This window comes from Vombatus ursinus, unplaced genomic scaffold, assembly GCF_900497805.2.
Source record: "Vombatus ursinus unplaced genomic scaffold, bare-nosed wombat genome assembly UNPS02014789.1, whole genome shotgun sequence".
In the NCBI taxonomy this organism is placed as follows: domain Eukaryota; kingdom Metazoa; phylum Chordata; class Mammalia; order Diprotodontia; family Vombatidae; genus Vombatus; species Vombatus ursinus.
Window position 1 is genome coordinate 25,308,471 of NW_020954567.1, and position 17,478 is coordinate 25,325,948.

Genomic DNA, 17,478 nt, shown 5'->3' on the forward strand with positions numbered 1-17,478 from the left:
AAGAAAGAATAAAAATGTGAAAAAGATATGTTGTGCAATTAATACTTCAACTTAAGCTAACTAAAATGAGTTGTTGGTGGTGAAAGATGATATATGACAGACGAAATGATAGACACTAATTACAATAATTCTCTACAGAAGAAGTTCAACAAATGTAAATTATTTGCAATAATGAAGAGACCAAAAGAGACTAAAAAGTGTGTTATCTATAAAACATTCAGTGTACTTTCTAAGCACCAACCTTTTGAATCCAAGGGCAATCCCAGTTTCCAGTATACATAAAATCTTACGTGGAAGGGTGTTGGAAGATTACGAACAATATTACCTTATACAACAGAAAACACATCTTTACCTAAACAATCAGCTAAAATATGTGGAGACTATTAGCTCTTGCCTTGCTTATTGTATGGTGACTCTTCAAAAAACCTTTGACAACCACCGCTTTAAAGAGTGTCTTCCAACAAAGTGTCTTTGGTACATTGGTACAAAGTACATTAAAATTATGTAAGAAGCCTTGAAATATAGAGTAGTGGAGATAATCTCATAAAACAGCTGTATGCTTGCTGAAGATATTCACTTCTGCCATAGAGGAGATTTAGCTTTTAGTCCAAATTGTGCGTCCTCTAGGTCCTACTGTTTGCAGATTATATTGTATTTATTGCATCAAGCCTGTAATATTGTAGAGCCTTCTGAATGGGATCCCTTGCCATTCAAAAAAATTTGGCTTTATCATCCATATGTGAAAAATCAACCAGGTGAAGAATACTTATTGTACAGATTGTAAAGTGCAGTTAGATAGAAAACTTTTAGCAGTCACCTATTATGCCTTAGATAGACACTGAAAATGGATAATAGTTTGGGCCTATAATTAAACAGGAGGAGGAGGAAGGGATGGATTGCTTTTGAGAAATTGCAAAGCTCATTTACTGGCCTTAAATGCCTCCCACTAACAAAAGCCAGTCTGGTTAATACCAGTATGTTGCTGGTGGTATTACATGTCTATGAGTCATGGGACACTATAGTCTCCAAAAAATAAAGACTGATCATCACCCAGAGGGAAGTTGTACTTGTGGGTAAGGAGACAGCAGTAAATAAATAAAATATATAAATAAAAATAAATAAAATAAATAAATAAAAAATATGTAAATAAATAAATAAAAAATAAGAAATTATGAAGAACTGAAGTGAAGAATGTCATCAAAGAAATATGTGATCAGAAAAGATGGGCTAATCATGTGGTGAGAACAGATGATTACTGTTGAAGAGTCTTTGTATCCACAGAATGTCAAGAAAAAACAAATATGGCTCCCAGAACACTGGAAGGATCCCCCTGTGGTGAACTTACTGGGAAATATTGTTAAGAGTCACACAAGAGGCAGTCATGGATGAGTTGCCGTCTGCACCACTGTCAATAATGTCCACATCATTGAAATCACAGATCTCTTCGAATAATGGGACATGACACAAACTTTTGATTTGAGACTATAAAGTGGAAAAATTAATTACTAATGATTTTTATGAAAATAATATTGATTAGTTTAACAGGGTCAGTAGTAAGACTTAAATCTTATGCTGTGAAAATGCAGTGTAAAACTATAGTTATGTTGTAATGGAAAAGGGTATGTGTGTTGCTTAACAAACCTCATCAGATAACTATTTTAAAATACTTAATTAGGGGGCAGCTAGGTGGCACAGTGGATAGAGCACTGGCCCTGGAGTCAGGAGGACCTAAGTTCAAATCCAGCCTTAGATATATAACACTTACTAGCTATGTGACCCTGGGTAAGTCACTTAACCCCATTGCTAGCGGCCCCCACCCCTCCAAAAAAAAAGATCTGGTACTGCTAAAATACTTAATTAGCTGCCATTTAGGCATTTATTCTTAGATGTGGCTGAGAGGCTTATAAAGATGAATGGCAAAAAAAAAAAAATGAACAGTTGCTAGATACTGTTGCCAGTGTTTTTCTCATTACTTGGTATTGATCTGATTGACTGAAATAGCTTATGCTTCTGTGAATTGGAACTAGATTATTGACACCTTATTTTCATTTTTAGAAACAGTTTGGCATCTGTATGCTGTCCAACACTGTTTTTTGCTCTGGTACTTTTAATACTCTACTAGTATAAATGGTTTTGTTGGAATGATGTTAGATTTGACTGACATCCATCTTCAAAAACATAGGACAAAGGTTCAGTCTCTTACTACCCAATAGTATAGACTCGCTTCAATTGAAAGCAAATCAGAGATGAAATGATATGGCAGTACTATCTATTTAAATCTATTCAGACAGATAAGCAGTTCATCTAATATAAAAATCAAGAGAGATAGATATTTGTGAAGTTTAGTTAAAACAACTGAAAAAACAAAGAAAGTAACACTGAATCTGAGAGACTTTAAACTGTTTTGTTGTGCACAAAACTGTGAAAAGCCTGCAGACAGCTTGGCCATGGATCCAGTAGAACCATGTGATCTCAAGATCACTTGTACGTAAAATCAGAAGGAAAACACATAATGCAGGTTTTTAATAACAATCTATTCTCATCAGATATCAGCCATATTTGAACTCTCACAGGAAGTGGCAGTGTTACATATTGAAAGGAAGTCAGGAAGAGAAACTGGACCTGACCAAATGTATGCAGAAAAAATCAGTGGTACTAAAGTACTACAGTACAGGAGATATTACAGTTTTAAAGTCACAGAAATATTTTCAAAATTTCTTGACAAGGAAGGATTCCCTTTTCCCCACCCTCCAGGGAAAAACTGATATTTATTTTACTAGAACAAAAGTGACTTAGAAAACAGTCACTAACTCATATATTGACATTCTTATCTCTATGAAATCTTTAAGAATGATCTTTATATGTATGCAAGAAAAGAGAGAATGAATAATGGAAAAATTCAGTGATTTTATTTTAGTGTGCGTGTATAAAATAAAATATGTACACATATTTATATATATATACAAATGTATGTATTTATATAGATTTATGTATATGTATTTATGTATATATGTAGGTTTATAGAAATACATGTAATATGTTTATAATATACATCTGTATGTATAGATATATGTGGATCTATACATGCATATACATAATCATTGAATTCTTCCTTTTTATGTATATACACACATACACACACGACACTGAAGGTGTAATTAAATAGGTAGCTCTCAAAATTGAATTGTAGTAGAATATTAAACTGAGTGGAATTTGGGAAATTATACAATGCTTTCAGTAATCTCAAACTTCTTCCTGAAAGCTACTTTAACACTACTATTTTCTACATGGTGCTATGTGATTAGAAATCATGTAACATCATAATCTTGAAAGAATCAAAATTATATGTAATTTAAAGATACTGGAAAAACATAAGTGTGTGTAGATTGTAGCATATTGACAGTGTCGATTTACCCGTGAAAGATAGCATAAAAGATGTTATCAAGGACTTGTATTACTGAAAAAGTCAGTCACATAGACAAAAAATGGACATTCTGCATGTGCTGTAATTGTAACTTTGAGATACTGAAAGAACCAGAGGAAGTGTTCTAGTGAGTTGGGTAAAAGATTTATTGAAAGACGTGGACAAGATAGCATTACCAGATGAAATAGCATGGAGAGGTTGTGATCTGTAACAGCTGAAGGAAGAGTTTCTTTGCCAATGAGATCATAGAGCCATCTAAGTACAGCCTGGGTGAATGAGTGGAAGCATGCATTTTATCCGTAGAAGACCCAGTGACTTTTATGGTTCTGCCATTGGTTAACTCTGTGGCTGTAAGTTTTTCTTTCCTTGATGCTATTGTATCCTCAGCTCTTAGCACAGTGCTTTGTATGTAATAAGCACTTAACAAGTGTTTTTTTCGTTCATTCATTATTTCTGAAGGAAAAAAGTCAAAAAATAACTGGTATCATTTAATCCAAGTTTTTAGTTTAGGAGTAGGGCTAGAAAAGAGGCAGATAAAATATAGAATTATACCCTATCAGCCGTTTGGCTGTTTTTTGTTTTTTGTTTTTTTTTGTTAAAGATTAGGTCTTCCTATATTGCTGTAGGCTGGAGAGGCAGGTAGGCCTCCCCTCCCCTACTCCCCAAACCCCCCCCCCCCCCACACCCCGCTGGTCACATGGGCTAGAGAGCTTTGACCTGCTCCATTTCTGACCAGGGCAGATCAGAGGAGAGGGTTTTCCCTCTTTAGGCAGCTTGTTGGCTGTTCAGGGCTTACCCTATTGATGCTAAACTTAGTGCAAGCACTAAGACCGCTGCAGCTTAGAACTCATGAGTTCAAGAGATCCAACAGCCGTATCATCCTCCAGTAGCAGGGATTACCGGCATGTACTACCACTTCTGGCAGAAAGTTAGAAGCGTAATATCAAGATAAGAAAATGAAATCATTGTTGAGATAAGATTTAACCTTTCATTGCTTCACTGTTCCTATTTATAAATGGGAAATGATACCCCTCAAATGATAGATATATTCTCTGAAGATAACAGTTCTATAAATAGTAGTTTGAGTTTCTGATTCATTATTTACTTTAAAAATGTACAAAAATGGAGGACTTACTTTTTTAGGGAGAAATAGGTCTAAGAGTGATATGTGGAAGTAAAAAGAGAACACAATTTTCCTAGTACATATAATCTGAATGTTATTTTCTTTTCTTCCTCTATGTTTTTTTCTATTATTTCCTTATTCTTTGTTCACCTAGCTTTACAAGACTGTGCAGTGTCAATTTTTTTTTGTTTATACCTGACAACATTAAAAATTTTTTTTCAGTCACAAGACTTAACCTGCCAGTTTATACTCTTGGATTTAGTTTCTGTCCTGAGGATATGAGAAGTATAATTACCAACCTTTGCTATTTTATGGTTTTATATAAGTTTATAATCTGGAAGAAAAGGAAAAGCCCATGTCTTTTTTTCCAGGTTAATAGTGAAATCAATATATTAACTTTAAAAATTGCTTGTCTTTCTTGTTACTTCATTAGACAAATCAGTAATCCTATGTGATTAAATAGAAAATAGTTGGAAAAGGGCAGTATTCATTCTAATGTTGGCACTTGCCTGTGAATATTCTGTGTACAATAAAGTACATAGCATTTTACAGAAAACTGTAACCTGAATAGGCACAAGTAGTTGGCGTTCCATTTTGGACACTTGCTAGTGTCAAAACTAGCTGCATCTTATGCAATTCTTGTTTCCCCAGGTCAATTCTAAACATAAGCCAAATTCTACAGAATCAGTTGAGTCTTTTTCAAAGAATACAGCATGTAAAAACCAGGAGGACAATGCACTGCTCCAGCCCAGTAATCAGGAGAATCCAGCAGTGTTGGGCACTCAGCTTCCCCAGCCCAACAGACATCAAGAAATCTGGTCTGTCCTAGAGAATGTTTGGACCACGATATATCTGAACAGGTACCAAAATTAGCAAAGATAATTTGAGCTCTAGCATCGGTAGTTGTTTTTATAGCGCTTTTCTTTCTCTCTGTCTCAGTCTCTTTCTCTGGCTTTCTCTCTTTTCTCATCAGACATTAAATTCCTACCATGTATGATGTTAGATATTGAGAGCAAACCAAAATTTTTTTTTTCAAGTCTGGCTATTCTTCTCAAAGAGCTTACGTTTTTTATGTAGATGATTCTCAGATTTCATTTGTCCATCCCTAACTTCTGTCCTGACCTTCAGTTTCACATCTCCAACTACCTGTTAGACATCTTGAACTTCGTGTCTCCTCGACCATCTTAAGCTCAACCTGTCTAAAACTAAATTCATTATTTTTCCCCCTCAAATCCTTCCCCTTTCCTGACTTCTCCATCATCTTCCCAGTGACTCCAGTTCACAACCTAGGTGCAGTTATCAGCTCTTCTCTCTTATGCCCCATGTTCAGTTAGTTGCCAAGTCCTCTTGTTTCTATCTTTGTAATATCATTTCATATGCTCTCTTTTTTATGACACTGCCACCATCCTGGTGCAGGCCCTCGTAATCTCATGTCTAGACTACTGCAGTAGCATGGTGGTTGGTACCCTGTCCCAAGTCTCTCTCCACTCCAGTCCATCTTCCACTCTCAAATTGTGTCAGCTGTCAAATTGATTATCTGAAGTGCTAATCTGATTATATCACCCCCCTTTTCAAGTTAATTCCATTGGTTCTCTGAGTCAGATATAAAATGCTTTAAAATTTGCTTTTCAACCCTTTTATTATCTTCATTGTTCTACCTTTCCAGCCTTATACTTTACACCCTGACACATACTCCAAGTCCTAGTAACGTTGGCCTCTGTGCTGCTTTGGACACTTTCACTGTGTGTCTCCCAAGACTTGAACACTCTTCCTCCTCATCTCTACCACCTAGCTTTCCTGACTTCTTTCAAGTCTCAGATCAATTCCTACTTTATGCAAGAAAACATTCCTATTCCCCTTTAATTCTAGTGCCTGCCTTCTGTTGATTATCTCCAATTTCTCTTCTGTCTTGTTTATACATAGTTGTTTGCAAGTTGTCTTTCCCATTAGACTTTGAGCTCCCTGAGAGGAGGAACTGTCTTTTGCCTTTCTTTGTATCTCCAGAGTTTAGCCTTAATAAATCCTGAGTGACTGAATCTCATGAATAATTCTCCCCCCCCACAATGTAATATGTAATATATACACACATAGATAAATATAATTCAAAGTAGAATAAGTTAATAAGGGCTATATCAAGTGCTCTGAAATCAGAGGAGGAAGGAATCCTTTCCAATCTGGAGCATTCATGGAATGTTTCTTTTGGCAGGTGTGTGAAAGGTGCTTTGGAAATTGGAGCTACTAGGGGCAGGAAGCCCAATTAGAAAACTATTGTGATAGACCAAGCAAGAGGTGAGGAGTCCTCTGGTAGGGTGGTGGATGTGAGACTGGAAAGATGCAAGTGATATTGTGAGGTGGAATCCACATTACTTGGAAACTGATGGTGAGTGAGGGAGAGGGAAGAGTCAAAGGTAATTCTGAAGTTTTAAATTTGGGAGGATCATGGTACCATTGACAGAAAATGAAGGAGGACAGATTTAGTGAGGAAGATGATTTATTCAGTTTTCAGTGTGTCAAGTTTGAGATAAGCTTATTTGCCATCCTTGGCTGGAGATGCCCATCAGGCAGTAGGTGGGGCCAAGCTCAATTTTAAAAAAACCATTTGATCAATTTTTGTGTTTTTCTTGGATGTTGTTTTTTAATAGAGCTTAACCTTTTAAACTTTTTTTGTTTAGTTTTCAATAATAAATATTGAAGCAGTCTTTTTTTTTTTCTATCTAGCACTATTGTTTTGTGTTGTATCTTTCTATTCTGAGGAACTTTTAGCTCAGTCCTGCATAATATGTACCAGGTGGTAATTTGGTATTTTAACCTTAGCAAAGAAGATGTTTATATTCTTAGCAAGATATTTTAAGTCTTGGCACAGAGTATGTTATGCTAGTTAGGTACCTGTTGTTTCAGGATAAGCACATACATTAGTTTTTCTCTTGCCCTGCTTGCCATTGACCTATTAAAAATATAACTATTTGGTGTAGTTAAATTGTGATAAAGGTAGTTTTCTCATCTTTCTTTTTTCCACCTTGAGGTAAAATATATTATTTTACCCATCAGGTTACTATTTTCTTTTATATGCAATTAAAATAAAATTTCCCAGACTCTTGCATTTGGAAGAGAGGATATAGTCCAGTCTTCACTTATATAGGAATATCCTTTAAATTATCCCCTAAAAGTATTCATCTTATTTCCATTTGAAGACCTCCAATGTTTGGATTGCCTCAAGAAGTAATTAGTTTCCTTTATACTTCTGGACCACTTTAAGAGGCAGATATCTGCCTCTCCAACTTCTATCCATTGTTCCAAGTTACTTAAAATAATACTCACAGAATCTAAGAGTTGTAACTCAGCTTGGTTATGTAGTTTAACCTATTCTGGAACAAAAATCTTCTCTACAACATACATAATTACTGGTCAAAGAATCTTTGTTTGAAGACTTGTGGTTAGTAGAAAGTCAATGTCTTTTAGGCCTGTCTCATCCTACTTTAATTATTTGTTTTGCTTTTTGGTGAGGCAGTCAGGGTTAAGTGACTTGTCCAGGGTCACACAGCTAGGAAGTGTCAAGTGTCTGAGGCCAGATTTGAGCTCAGGTCCTCCCAACTCCAAGGCTGGAGCTCTATCCACTGCGCCACCTAGCTGCCCCCCTACTTTAATTATTAAGAAAAGTTTTCTTACATGAAGCCTAAATTTGCCTCTTTGTACCTGAAACCATTGCTCCTAGTTTTAGTGTCTCATATACCAAAGGGAATAGGTATAATCTCTCTTCCACAGGATAGCTTTTTAAGTAGTTGAAAATAGCTCTCATGTCTCTTTCCTGCTTCCTGGGTACTTTTTCCAGGCCAAATATGCTCCCATTCTTAACTACTTTTTGTATGACATGATTGTTTCCTCTCTTATTCCCATTTTAGTTGCTCCTCTCTGGATGTCCCTACAACTTGCCAATATGGTGTCTAGAAGTGGCCGTCATCACCTCTTTCCCTGACCATTGCAGTGGCCTTCTTATTGATCTCTCAGCCTCCAGTCTCTCTCTCTTCCACTCAGCTGCCAAAGTGGCTTTCCTAAAACACAGATATGATTATGTCATTTCCCTACTAAATAACCTCCAGTAGCTTCATTGCCTCTAGCATAAAACATAAATTCCTCTATTTGGCCTTTAAAACCCATCACGGGTTGGCCCCAGCTTACTTTCACAGTCTTGCTGAATGTTACTATACCTCTCAAACTCTGCAGTCCAGCCGTACTGGCCTACTCTTGGTTCATCACTCTTAGCATTCTGTCTCCCATCTTCATGCTTTTGCACTCACTTGTAAATCACCAGAATGCACTCCGTCCTCACCTCCACTTCAGAGACTCACTTTATTCAAGATAGAACTCAAACACCACTATTTATTTGTTTGTTACATTTTGAGTTCCAACATCTTCCTCCTTCTCAACCCTACATTAAAGCAGGCCTACATTTGATATGGATACGTATATGGAACCATATAATACATGCTCTGTACATCAGTTCTTTCTTTGGAGGTGGATAGCATTTTCCTTTATAAGTCCTTTGTAGTTGATATGAATAATCATATTACTAGCTTAGTCATTCACAATTACTCTTTGATCACTTTATTGTATACAGTGTTCTCTTGGTTCTGCTTGTTTAACTCTGTGTTATTTTATTCAAGTCTTTCTATGCTTTCCTAAAATCAACCAGCTCATCATTTCTTATAGCGTAGTAGTATTCCATCATAACCATATACCACAACTTAATCATCCATTCCCCAATTGATGGACATCTCCTTAATTTCCAATTCTTTGCCACCACAAAGTGAGCTGCTGTAAATATTTTAAAATGTAAAAGTTCTTTTCCTTTCTTGATCACCTTGGGAAAGAGACCCAATAGTGTTATTGCTATGTCAAAGGGTTTATGCAGTTTTATAACTCTTTCGGCATTATTCCAAATTGTTCTCCAGAATGACTGGATCAGTTCACAGTTCCACCAGCAGTGTACTAGTATCCTGATTTTCCCACATCCCTTCCAACATTTATTATTTTCCTTTTCTATCCTATTAGCCAGTCTGATAAGTGTGAGGTAATACCTCAAGAGTTGTTTTAATTTGCATTTTTCTGATCAATAATGATTTAGAGCACTTTTTTATATAATTATATAAATTTGATTTCTTCTAAAAATTGCCTGTTCATATCCTTTGACCATTTATCAGTTGGAGAATGGCTCATATTCTTATACATTTGACTCAGTTCTCTATTTGAGATATGAGGTGCTTATCTGAGAAATTGGCTATACAATTTTTTCCTTAATTTTCTGCTTTCCTTCTAATCTTGGCTACATAGGTTTTGTTTGTACAGAACCTTTATAATTTAATATAATCAAAAGTATCCATTTTATCCCACAAAGCTCTCTTGTCTCTTATTTATTTATAAATTTTTCTCTTATTCATAAATCTGATAGATAATATGTTCCATGCTCCTCCAGTTTACTTGTGATATTTCTGTTTATGTCTAGGGTAAGCAACACTTTCTGCACCTTACCTGATCTTCCCAACTACTAGTGCTCTCTCTCCCCCAGTTACCTTGTAGAATTTTAATTTTTTCTATGTATACTTATTTTTGTATGTGTTATCTTTCCCAGAGCGTGAACTTTGCGGAGAACTCAGGTTCTTCAGTGTGCTATGATGAGGTATCCGAGTAAGACTTTGACTTTGCTGGAGATCCATCTTAGTATCCTTAAGAAAATTGAAATAAGATTTGTCAGATGTGACCCATTTTTGATGAAACCAATCTTGTTCTTACTAATAACTGTTTCCTTGGATTTATAATCTCTGTTGGCCTTAATTTGCTAATATATAAAATGTAGGGATTAGACTGGATGAGATCTTAGGTTCCTTCTAGAAACTCAAAAATCCATGATTCTAAAGTAGCCCTTTTGTAATAGTTTGTAGAATGTTGTCAAGAATCTGTTTCAAGTTGACTGGTGTTTAGACTGAGAATCTGCCTGCTATCCTGATTTGAAAATTGGGATATTTGAATATCCACAGGCCTGGGCACCTCTCCTGTGCTCTAAGAGTTTTCAAAGATCACAGTAGTTACTCAAATATTCTGTAGTATCCTGGTACGTAGCTTATGTGTGTTCGGTGTTTTAAACTCTTTGAGGGGCATGTAGATAATATTGCTATTTCTTTGTGTTGGCTTTTAATTCTGTGTTATTTTTGCTCTGCCCTTCCCAAGTCTGAATATCATTTATTTTTATTTTTAATCTGCCTCTCCAACTGCCCCTACCCCTGACTGAACTAAAAGAGAAAGAAAAAGAAAGAAAAGAGGGAAGGAAAAAAGAAAAGAAAAAAAAGGATACAGAGAGAAAAAAAGACTTCATAATAAATGTACATTGTTCAGCAACACAAATCCCCACTTTGGTCATGCCAGAAAATGTATACCAATTCCTGCATTTTAAATTCATCACTTTTCAGGCAGGAGGCAAGTGTCTTGTTTCATCTTTAGTCTTTTGGGCTCATAGTTTATCACTGCACTGATCAAAGTTCTGAAGTCTTTCAAAGTTATTTTTCTCTATAATGTTGTTATTGTATAAATTATTTTTCTAGTTGTGCTCACTTCTTTCTATGTCAGTTCATATACGTCTTCCCTGATTCCTCTGAAACTGTCCATTTCATCATTTCTTATGGCACGGTAATGTTTCATTACATTTGTATGCCATAATTTATTTAGCCATTCCTCAATTGGAGGACACACCTTTAGTTTCCAATTTTGGGCTACTATTAAAAAAGCTGCTCTAAATATTTTTGTATATTTTTTCTTCTTTTTTTTGATTTCTTTGGGAATGTAAACCTAATAGTATAGCTGGGTCAAAGGGTTTGTATCTGCACAGTTTGTTAACTTACTGAGCATAGTTCCAAACTATTTTCCAGAATTGACTGGATCAGTTCAAAGCTCCACGAATAGTGCACTGACGTACCTGTTTACCCATAACCTCTCCAGCAGTTGTCATTTTCTTCTGTCATTTTTGCCAGTGTGATGTGTTTGAGGTGTAATCTCAAAGTTGCTTTAATTTGCATTTCTCTGGCTGCTAGAGATTGAGAGAATGTTTTCATGTTTGTCAGTAACTTAGATTTCTTTATTTGAAAACTACTTATTCATATCCTTTGACCATTTCTTTACTAGAGAATGGCTCTTTTATAAATTTGAACCAGTTCCTTACGTATCTTAAATATGAGACCTTTATCATAGAAACTTGCTGCCGAGAAAAGATTTTTTTCCCATTTTTGTTTCCCTTTTGATTTTAACCACATCAGATTTGTTCTTGCCTAAACTTCTAAAATTTTATATAATCAACATTGTCCTTTTTATCTTGTATGGTTCTCTATGAACTCCCTGTCCATAGATCTGAAAGATAATTTCTTCCTCTTCTAATTTGTTTTTGGTGTGACCTCTTACATCTGGGGCATGTATTGATTTGGAGCTTATCTTACTTACAATGTGGTATGAGCTGCTGGTGAAAGCTTAATTTAAGCCAGAATACTGTCTAGTTTTCCTAACAATTTTTGTTAAATAATGAGTCCTTTTCCTTGGTAACTGAAGCTTTTGAATTCATCAAACACTATGATACTGGCTTATTTGCTTTTGTATGTTGTATATCTAACCTTTTCCACTGATCTACCTGAGTGGTTTTTAACCAGCACCAAATTGTTTTAATGATTACTGCTTTGTAGTATAGTCTGAGATCTAATACTGATAATCTTCCTTCCTTATTGGATTTTTTTTCTTCTTAATTACCATTGAGATTCTTGACCTTTTGTTCTTCCACATGAATTTTGTTATTTTTTTTTTAGCTTTATAAACTATTCTCTTGGAAGTATGATTTTTATAGTACTGGATAAGTATATTTAGATATTTTCATTTTCATTATAATGGCTCATTAACAATTAATGATCTTCCAATTATTTAGGTCTATCTTTATTTTTACAAAGAGTTTTTTATAGTTGGATTCATACAGTTCCTGGGTATATCTAGATAAACACGCTCCATTTCCTGTAGCTATTAAAAGTTTTCAAAACTCTTGATTCACAACAATAATGGGTGCTAAGTCCTTAGCACCCATTTCAAAGTTCAGTTCATATTATTATTTACATTCTTATTGGATTCTGTATTCTGTATTCTCTCTGTTACCTGCTATCACTTTCACATTTTCTACATGTCACTACAAGTTAAATAATTGAGTCCTCTGAGTATCCATAGTCACCATTTTCTTTTCTTTCTCATCAGAGAATTTGTTGTGTAGTAATTTTATTCTTGAAACCATCCTTTTCATCTTGAGCCAACTTTTGCTATAGAATTTTAGGCAATGGGATCCTGCCTACCTCTTCCTTGAAATATTTGAAATCTGCTCTCCCAAAGTCTAAGGTATTTCCTTGTCTTTTACAAACTCTGAATGGGGTGGTCACTTTACTGTTCTTGTACCTTTTGAAGACCAAAATTATAATAAAGATATGCCAGCAGTTTATTAGCAGTTTGTCTCTATTTCCTCCCCACCTATCCATTTCTCAGTCTCTTGTAATCTGGCTTCAAACCTTATCATTCTAATGAAATCATGCTTACCAGTAATCTCTTAGCTGCTGAATCCAATTTTTCTTAGTTCTTGTTCCCCTTAACCTTGCTCTTGATCAGTATCTCCTCCTAAATAATTTTTTTTTTTGCTTCTGATACTTTTCTCTCTTGGTTCTTCTATCTTTTTGGTCAGTCCTTTTCAGTTTTTTTTTGGGGGGGGGCTTTGTTTTGTTTTTGTTTTTGTTAGCCCATTGTCTCCTGTTTCCTTTAGGTGTCTTTCCTTAAGTTTCTGGTCTGGCTCTGGGGCCTATTCTCATTTTACTCTTAGTGGATCTCTTCAGCTTCTATAGGTTCAATTCCCATTTTTATATAAATGACTCTCAAACCCACTCCTTCTTTTGAGCTCACTCCTCCATCAAGAAATGCCTTTTGGACATATTTTTCTGTGTGTGCCATTGGCATCTTGAACTCAACATTTCCAAAATGGATCTCATCCTTTTTCACTCTAAATCTACTTTTCTGTGAACTATTTTATTTCTGTCTAGGGCACTGTCATCCGTCCAGTTATCCAAAGTTAATAACTTTGGAGTTATTCTATATTCCCTCTTTTCCCCTCCCACATTCAGTCAATTGCCAAGTCTTGTCAGTTATGCTTCTGCAACTTCTTTTTTCTGGCCTATTGTAATATCCTAATTGGCACCAGACTTATCAGATAACTTACTCATATGAGATAATATATGTAAAGAAAGCTCTTTGTGAACCTTGAAGGGCTATATTAATGTCATCTCCTACTACGATTACTTTATTTGTCCCAGGGATATATATTTGGCCCTCTTTTATTTCTTATTAATGACTTACATAAAGGCATGCTCTTTAAATTTACAGATGATACAAAACTAGGGAAAGGATAGCTAATGTAGTAGATGACAGAGTTGAGACCCAGAAAGATCTTGATAGACCAGAGTGTCAGGCTGAATCTAATAAGATAAAGTTCAGTAAAAGTAGATGTGAATTCTCCCTTTTAAAGCAGGTTTGCAAGTATAGGATTGGGGTTGGGAGAAGGAATGGGTAGACAGCAATCTTCATGAAAAAGATCTGGGGATTTTATTGAACTACAAATTTAGCATGCTTCAGATATGTGATGTGGCTGCCAGTCTCGGGCATTCAGTCTGGGCAAGTAAAGGTGATAGTCCTTCTACATGTTTTTGATGTCAGATTTCATCTGTAGTGTTGGGTTTGGTTCTGGGCACCACAGTTTAAGGATGTTAACAAACTGCAGACTTCAGAAAAGGGCAACCAGGATGTGAGGGAACCTTGAGTCCATGTCATATAAAGATTGATTGAAGAAATTTGTGATGTTTATCCTGGAGAAAAGAAGACAGAAGGAGTCCATGATACATTCCAGTATCTAAAAGGCTATCATGTGGAAGTAGAGTTAGATTTCTCCTTTTTGCCCCAGGGGCAGAATTTGCAGTAAAGACTTGGAAGTTGCAAAGAGGCAAATTTAGGCTTTATATTAGGAAGAACTTGATAACAATTAGAACTGTGCAAAAGTGGAATGGACTTCCTGGTGAAGTGGTGGGTTCCTTTTATTGCAGGCATGTCTAGAACCTTGGCTTCATGAAGTTGTAAAAATTTTTTTATATTTTGACAACTGTATTTCAATATAGTAAATTTCCTTGGTAATACTAAGTATTTTACTTTATGCTTTTAGAATCATTATTCTGAGAAGAGTTCCCTAGGCTTTACCAGAATGCCAAAGGGTCTAGGGCACCACAAAATTAAGAACTCTTGTAGATTTCAGTAGGCAGAGATTGGATGACCTCCTGTTGTGTGTGGTGCAGGAGGGATTCCTCTTTGGGTATGAGTTAGACTAGATGGGGCCTCTGGGATCCTTTCCACCTCTCAACTTCTTTCTTGTTCCATCTGCCTTAGATTCTCTGTGGAAATTAAGCAGAGTTTGTACAGTATTGCCTTGGCTTTGCAAGGCTTCTCATCTACCCCTCCTGCATGCCCATCAGCCCTAAGTTTTATTATACTATCCTTCATTTCCAGTATAGGTAGTACTGTGTGAGATAGAAGAATAAACCTTAGTAAGTTTTTTTAATATATACAGCAAAAATATAATACATGAAAATGTAATAAATGTAAATACATGTGTAACATGAATCTTTCCTTTTGTTTCTTATCATTAGCACGGATGTTTTCCAAAGTTTGGATTCTAGCAATACATTGAGCACTCCAAAGATTGCATCATTTGAAGAGGCCTTTGTGTATCTTCAGAAATTGATGGCAGCTGTCAAAGGTGTTCTTGCTGGAATTCAGAGGTAATTAATGCTAAGTTCATTTTAACTTTGAGCTGTCATCTGTACAGTGATTGCCACATTTTGAAATTGTTATTTGTGTAAATTTTTTTTTAAATTTTGAGATGTATAATTAATGTAGAATAACTAATTGAAAAGTAATGGTATATCCTCTGATTGAACTGGTGGAGACTCATTTTGTGTGTGACATATTTAACATCTATGAACTGGCTAGGATATACAAATATAAAATAAAACACTGTCCTGCCCTCAAGAAATTTGTGGTGGGGGAAGTGGGGTGTGGTAGAGTTATGTACAAAATAACTATTACACAAGGTAGAATGAGGTAGGTGCAAAAGATAGATGTGGACATAATGCTCTAGTGGTATTCAAATTAAATAGGACAAAGTGAAGTAATCAAATGTATTGACTTATTAATTTACCTTACAGCTTTTTATATCTTTAAAAAAAATTTTAATATGCAGTGTCTTTTTGCTGCAGTCACTCATTTTACGCAATTTGGCGTAGGTGCACAAGATTTTGACATTTATTCCTTAATTCTTCATCTTGAAATTACATTTTTATCACATTGGATATTGTATATCTTTGACAGATATTCTGTTTTTTCAAATCTCAGACTAATTATAACCCACAGGTTTTCAAGGGGATTTAAATCCAGCACCTTTGAAAACCTATAGGCTACAATGAGATTTAATAAGGCCAAAGCAACATTTAATTAATAGTTAGCTTCTGAGCCAGGAAGCCGTAGGTTCAAGTCTTGCTTCTGACATGTATTGGTCTGTATGACCCTGTGCAAATTATTTAACGTCTCAGTGTCCCAAGGAAACTCACTAAGACTAAAAGTTGTAGGGAAGGTTCCAGCCTGCATTGGTAGAGGGTATTTCCTCATCCAGGAATTCCCTATGTTAATGAACTAACAAGTCTAGTTCCTCCTACTCATCCTCATTGTCCCTTAAATCAGGTTAGTTCCTAGGCCTTTGAAGCATATTTATCACTGTTTCTTGTATGTATTTCTTAACCTTTTGTGACATGTGACATAATACAAGGCCAAGTTGCAGTATTCTGTCTCCAGAAATTTTGGAATTTCTGTAATTCCAAAACAATTCCCTTTCTTAGCATATCAATATATTTATCAGAGTTCCTTATTCCCTCAATACAAACAAGACTTCTAGGCTAACTCACAGAAAAAAAAAAATCCCCAAAGCATTTTTGAATGGATCTTTTACAGTCTTTTTTACAGATCTTTTAAAGATGCCTAGATCTTATAAATGAAATGAAAAAATGAGTTTCATTAGTAGGGTTCTTTCTAGCTCTAAATCTTATCTCATTTGATTTTGATGTTCTTAGTTAACCTAGAACTAACTTGTCATAGTTTAATTTATTCTCTAAGAATTTACCTTTTAGTATTATCAGTTTTCCCAGATTTCCTCAAACCTCCTGGAATTGTTGCCTCCACTCTAGATAATCATTTATTTATGTTCCATGGCTCTATTCTGCTTGCCCTAAAACCATAGGAGAAATACCCCCAAAACATTGACCTTTGCTTGTTATCTCATACTCTGTTTATGGCATAAATAGGAATTTATTAAATTAACTTTTTTATTTATTTTTTAATTTTTTATTCATTCATTCATTCATTCATTCATTCATTCATTCATTCATTCATTCATTTATTTGTTAGTTAGGCAGTGGGGTTAAGTGACTTGCCCAGGGTAACACAACTGGTAAATGTTATGTGTCTGAGGCCAGATTTGAGCTCAGGTCCTCCTGAATCCAGGGCTGGTGCTCTATCCACTGCGCCATGTAGCTGCCCCTAAATTAACTTTTTTTAGTAACACTCACAACACTTAACCAGTTTTCCTTGTTGGGTATGTGATTCTCCTTCATGTGATTTGACTGATTTAGAAATTTACAAGAGTCCCACATAATAACAAAGTTTTGCAAGCACTATTATAGTCCTTGTAATGTGGGCCCCACTATTTAAATATTATGTTAAAAGAATAGAAAATGTAGTCTGGTATTATCTTTGTAGCTTAATAGTATGTGTATTTCTT

General features: G+C 35.3%; 1 protein-coding gene across 6 annotated transcripts in view; it reads left to right on the top strand.

Annotated features, from left to right (window-relative positions):
* The window catches only part of SWT1 (SWT1, RNA endoribonuclease homolog), a 136,535-nt gene that overhangs the window by 58,162 nt on the left and 60,895 nt on the right, over positions 1-17,478 (top strand). For 5 of the 6 annotated variants that reach the window (XM_027868561.1, XM_027868560.1, XM_027868565.1 and 2 more), the window contains exons 15-16: positions 5,199-5,407; positions 15,296-15,427. In XM_027868561.1, the coding sequence (XP_027724362.1) occupies positions 5,199-5,407; positions 15,296-15,427 (341 nt within the window). Of the gene's footprint in view, positions 1-5,198; positions 5,408-6,753; positions 6,928-15,295; positions 15,428-17,478 lie in introns of those variants that run through there. The other variant, XR_003569647.1, reaches the window with a different exon arrangement.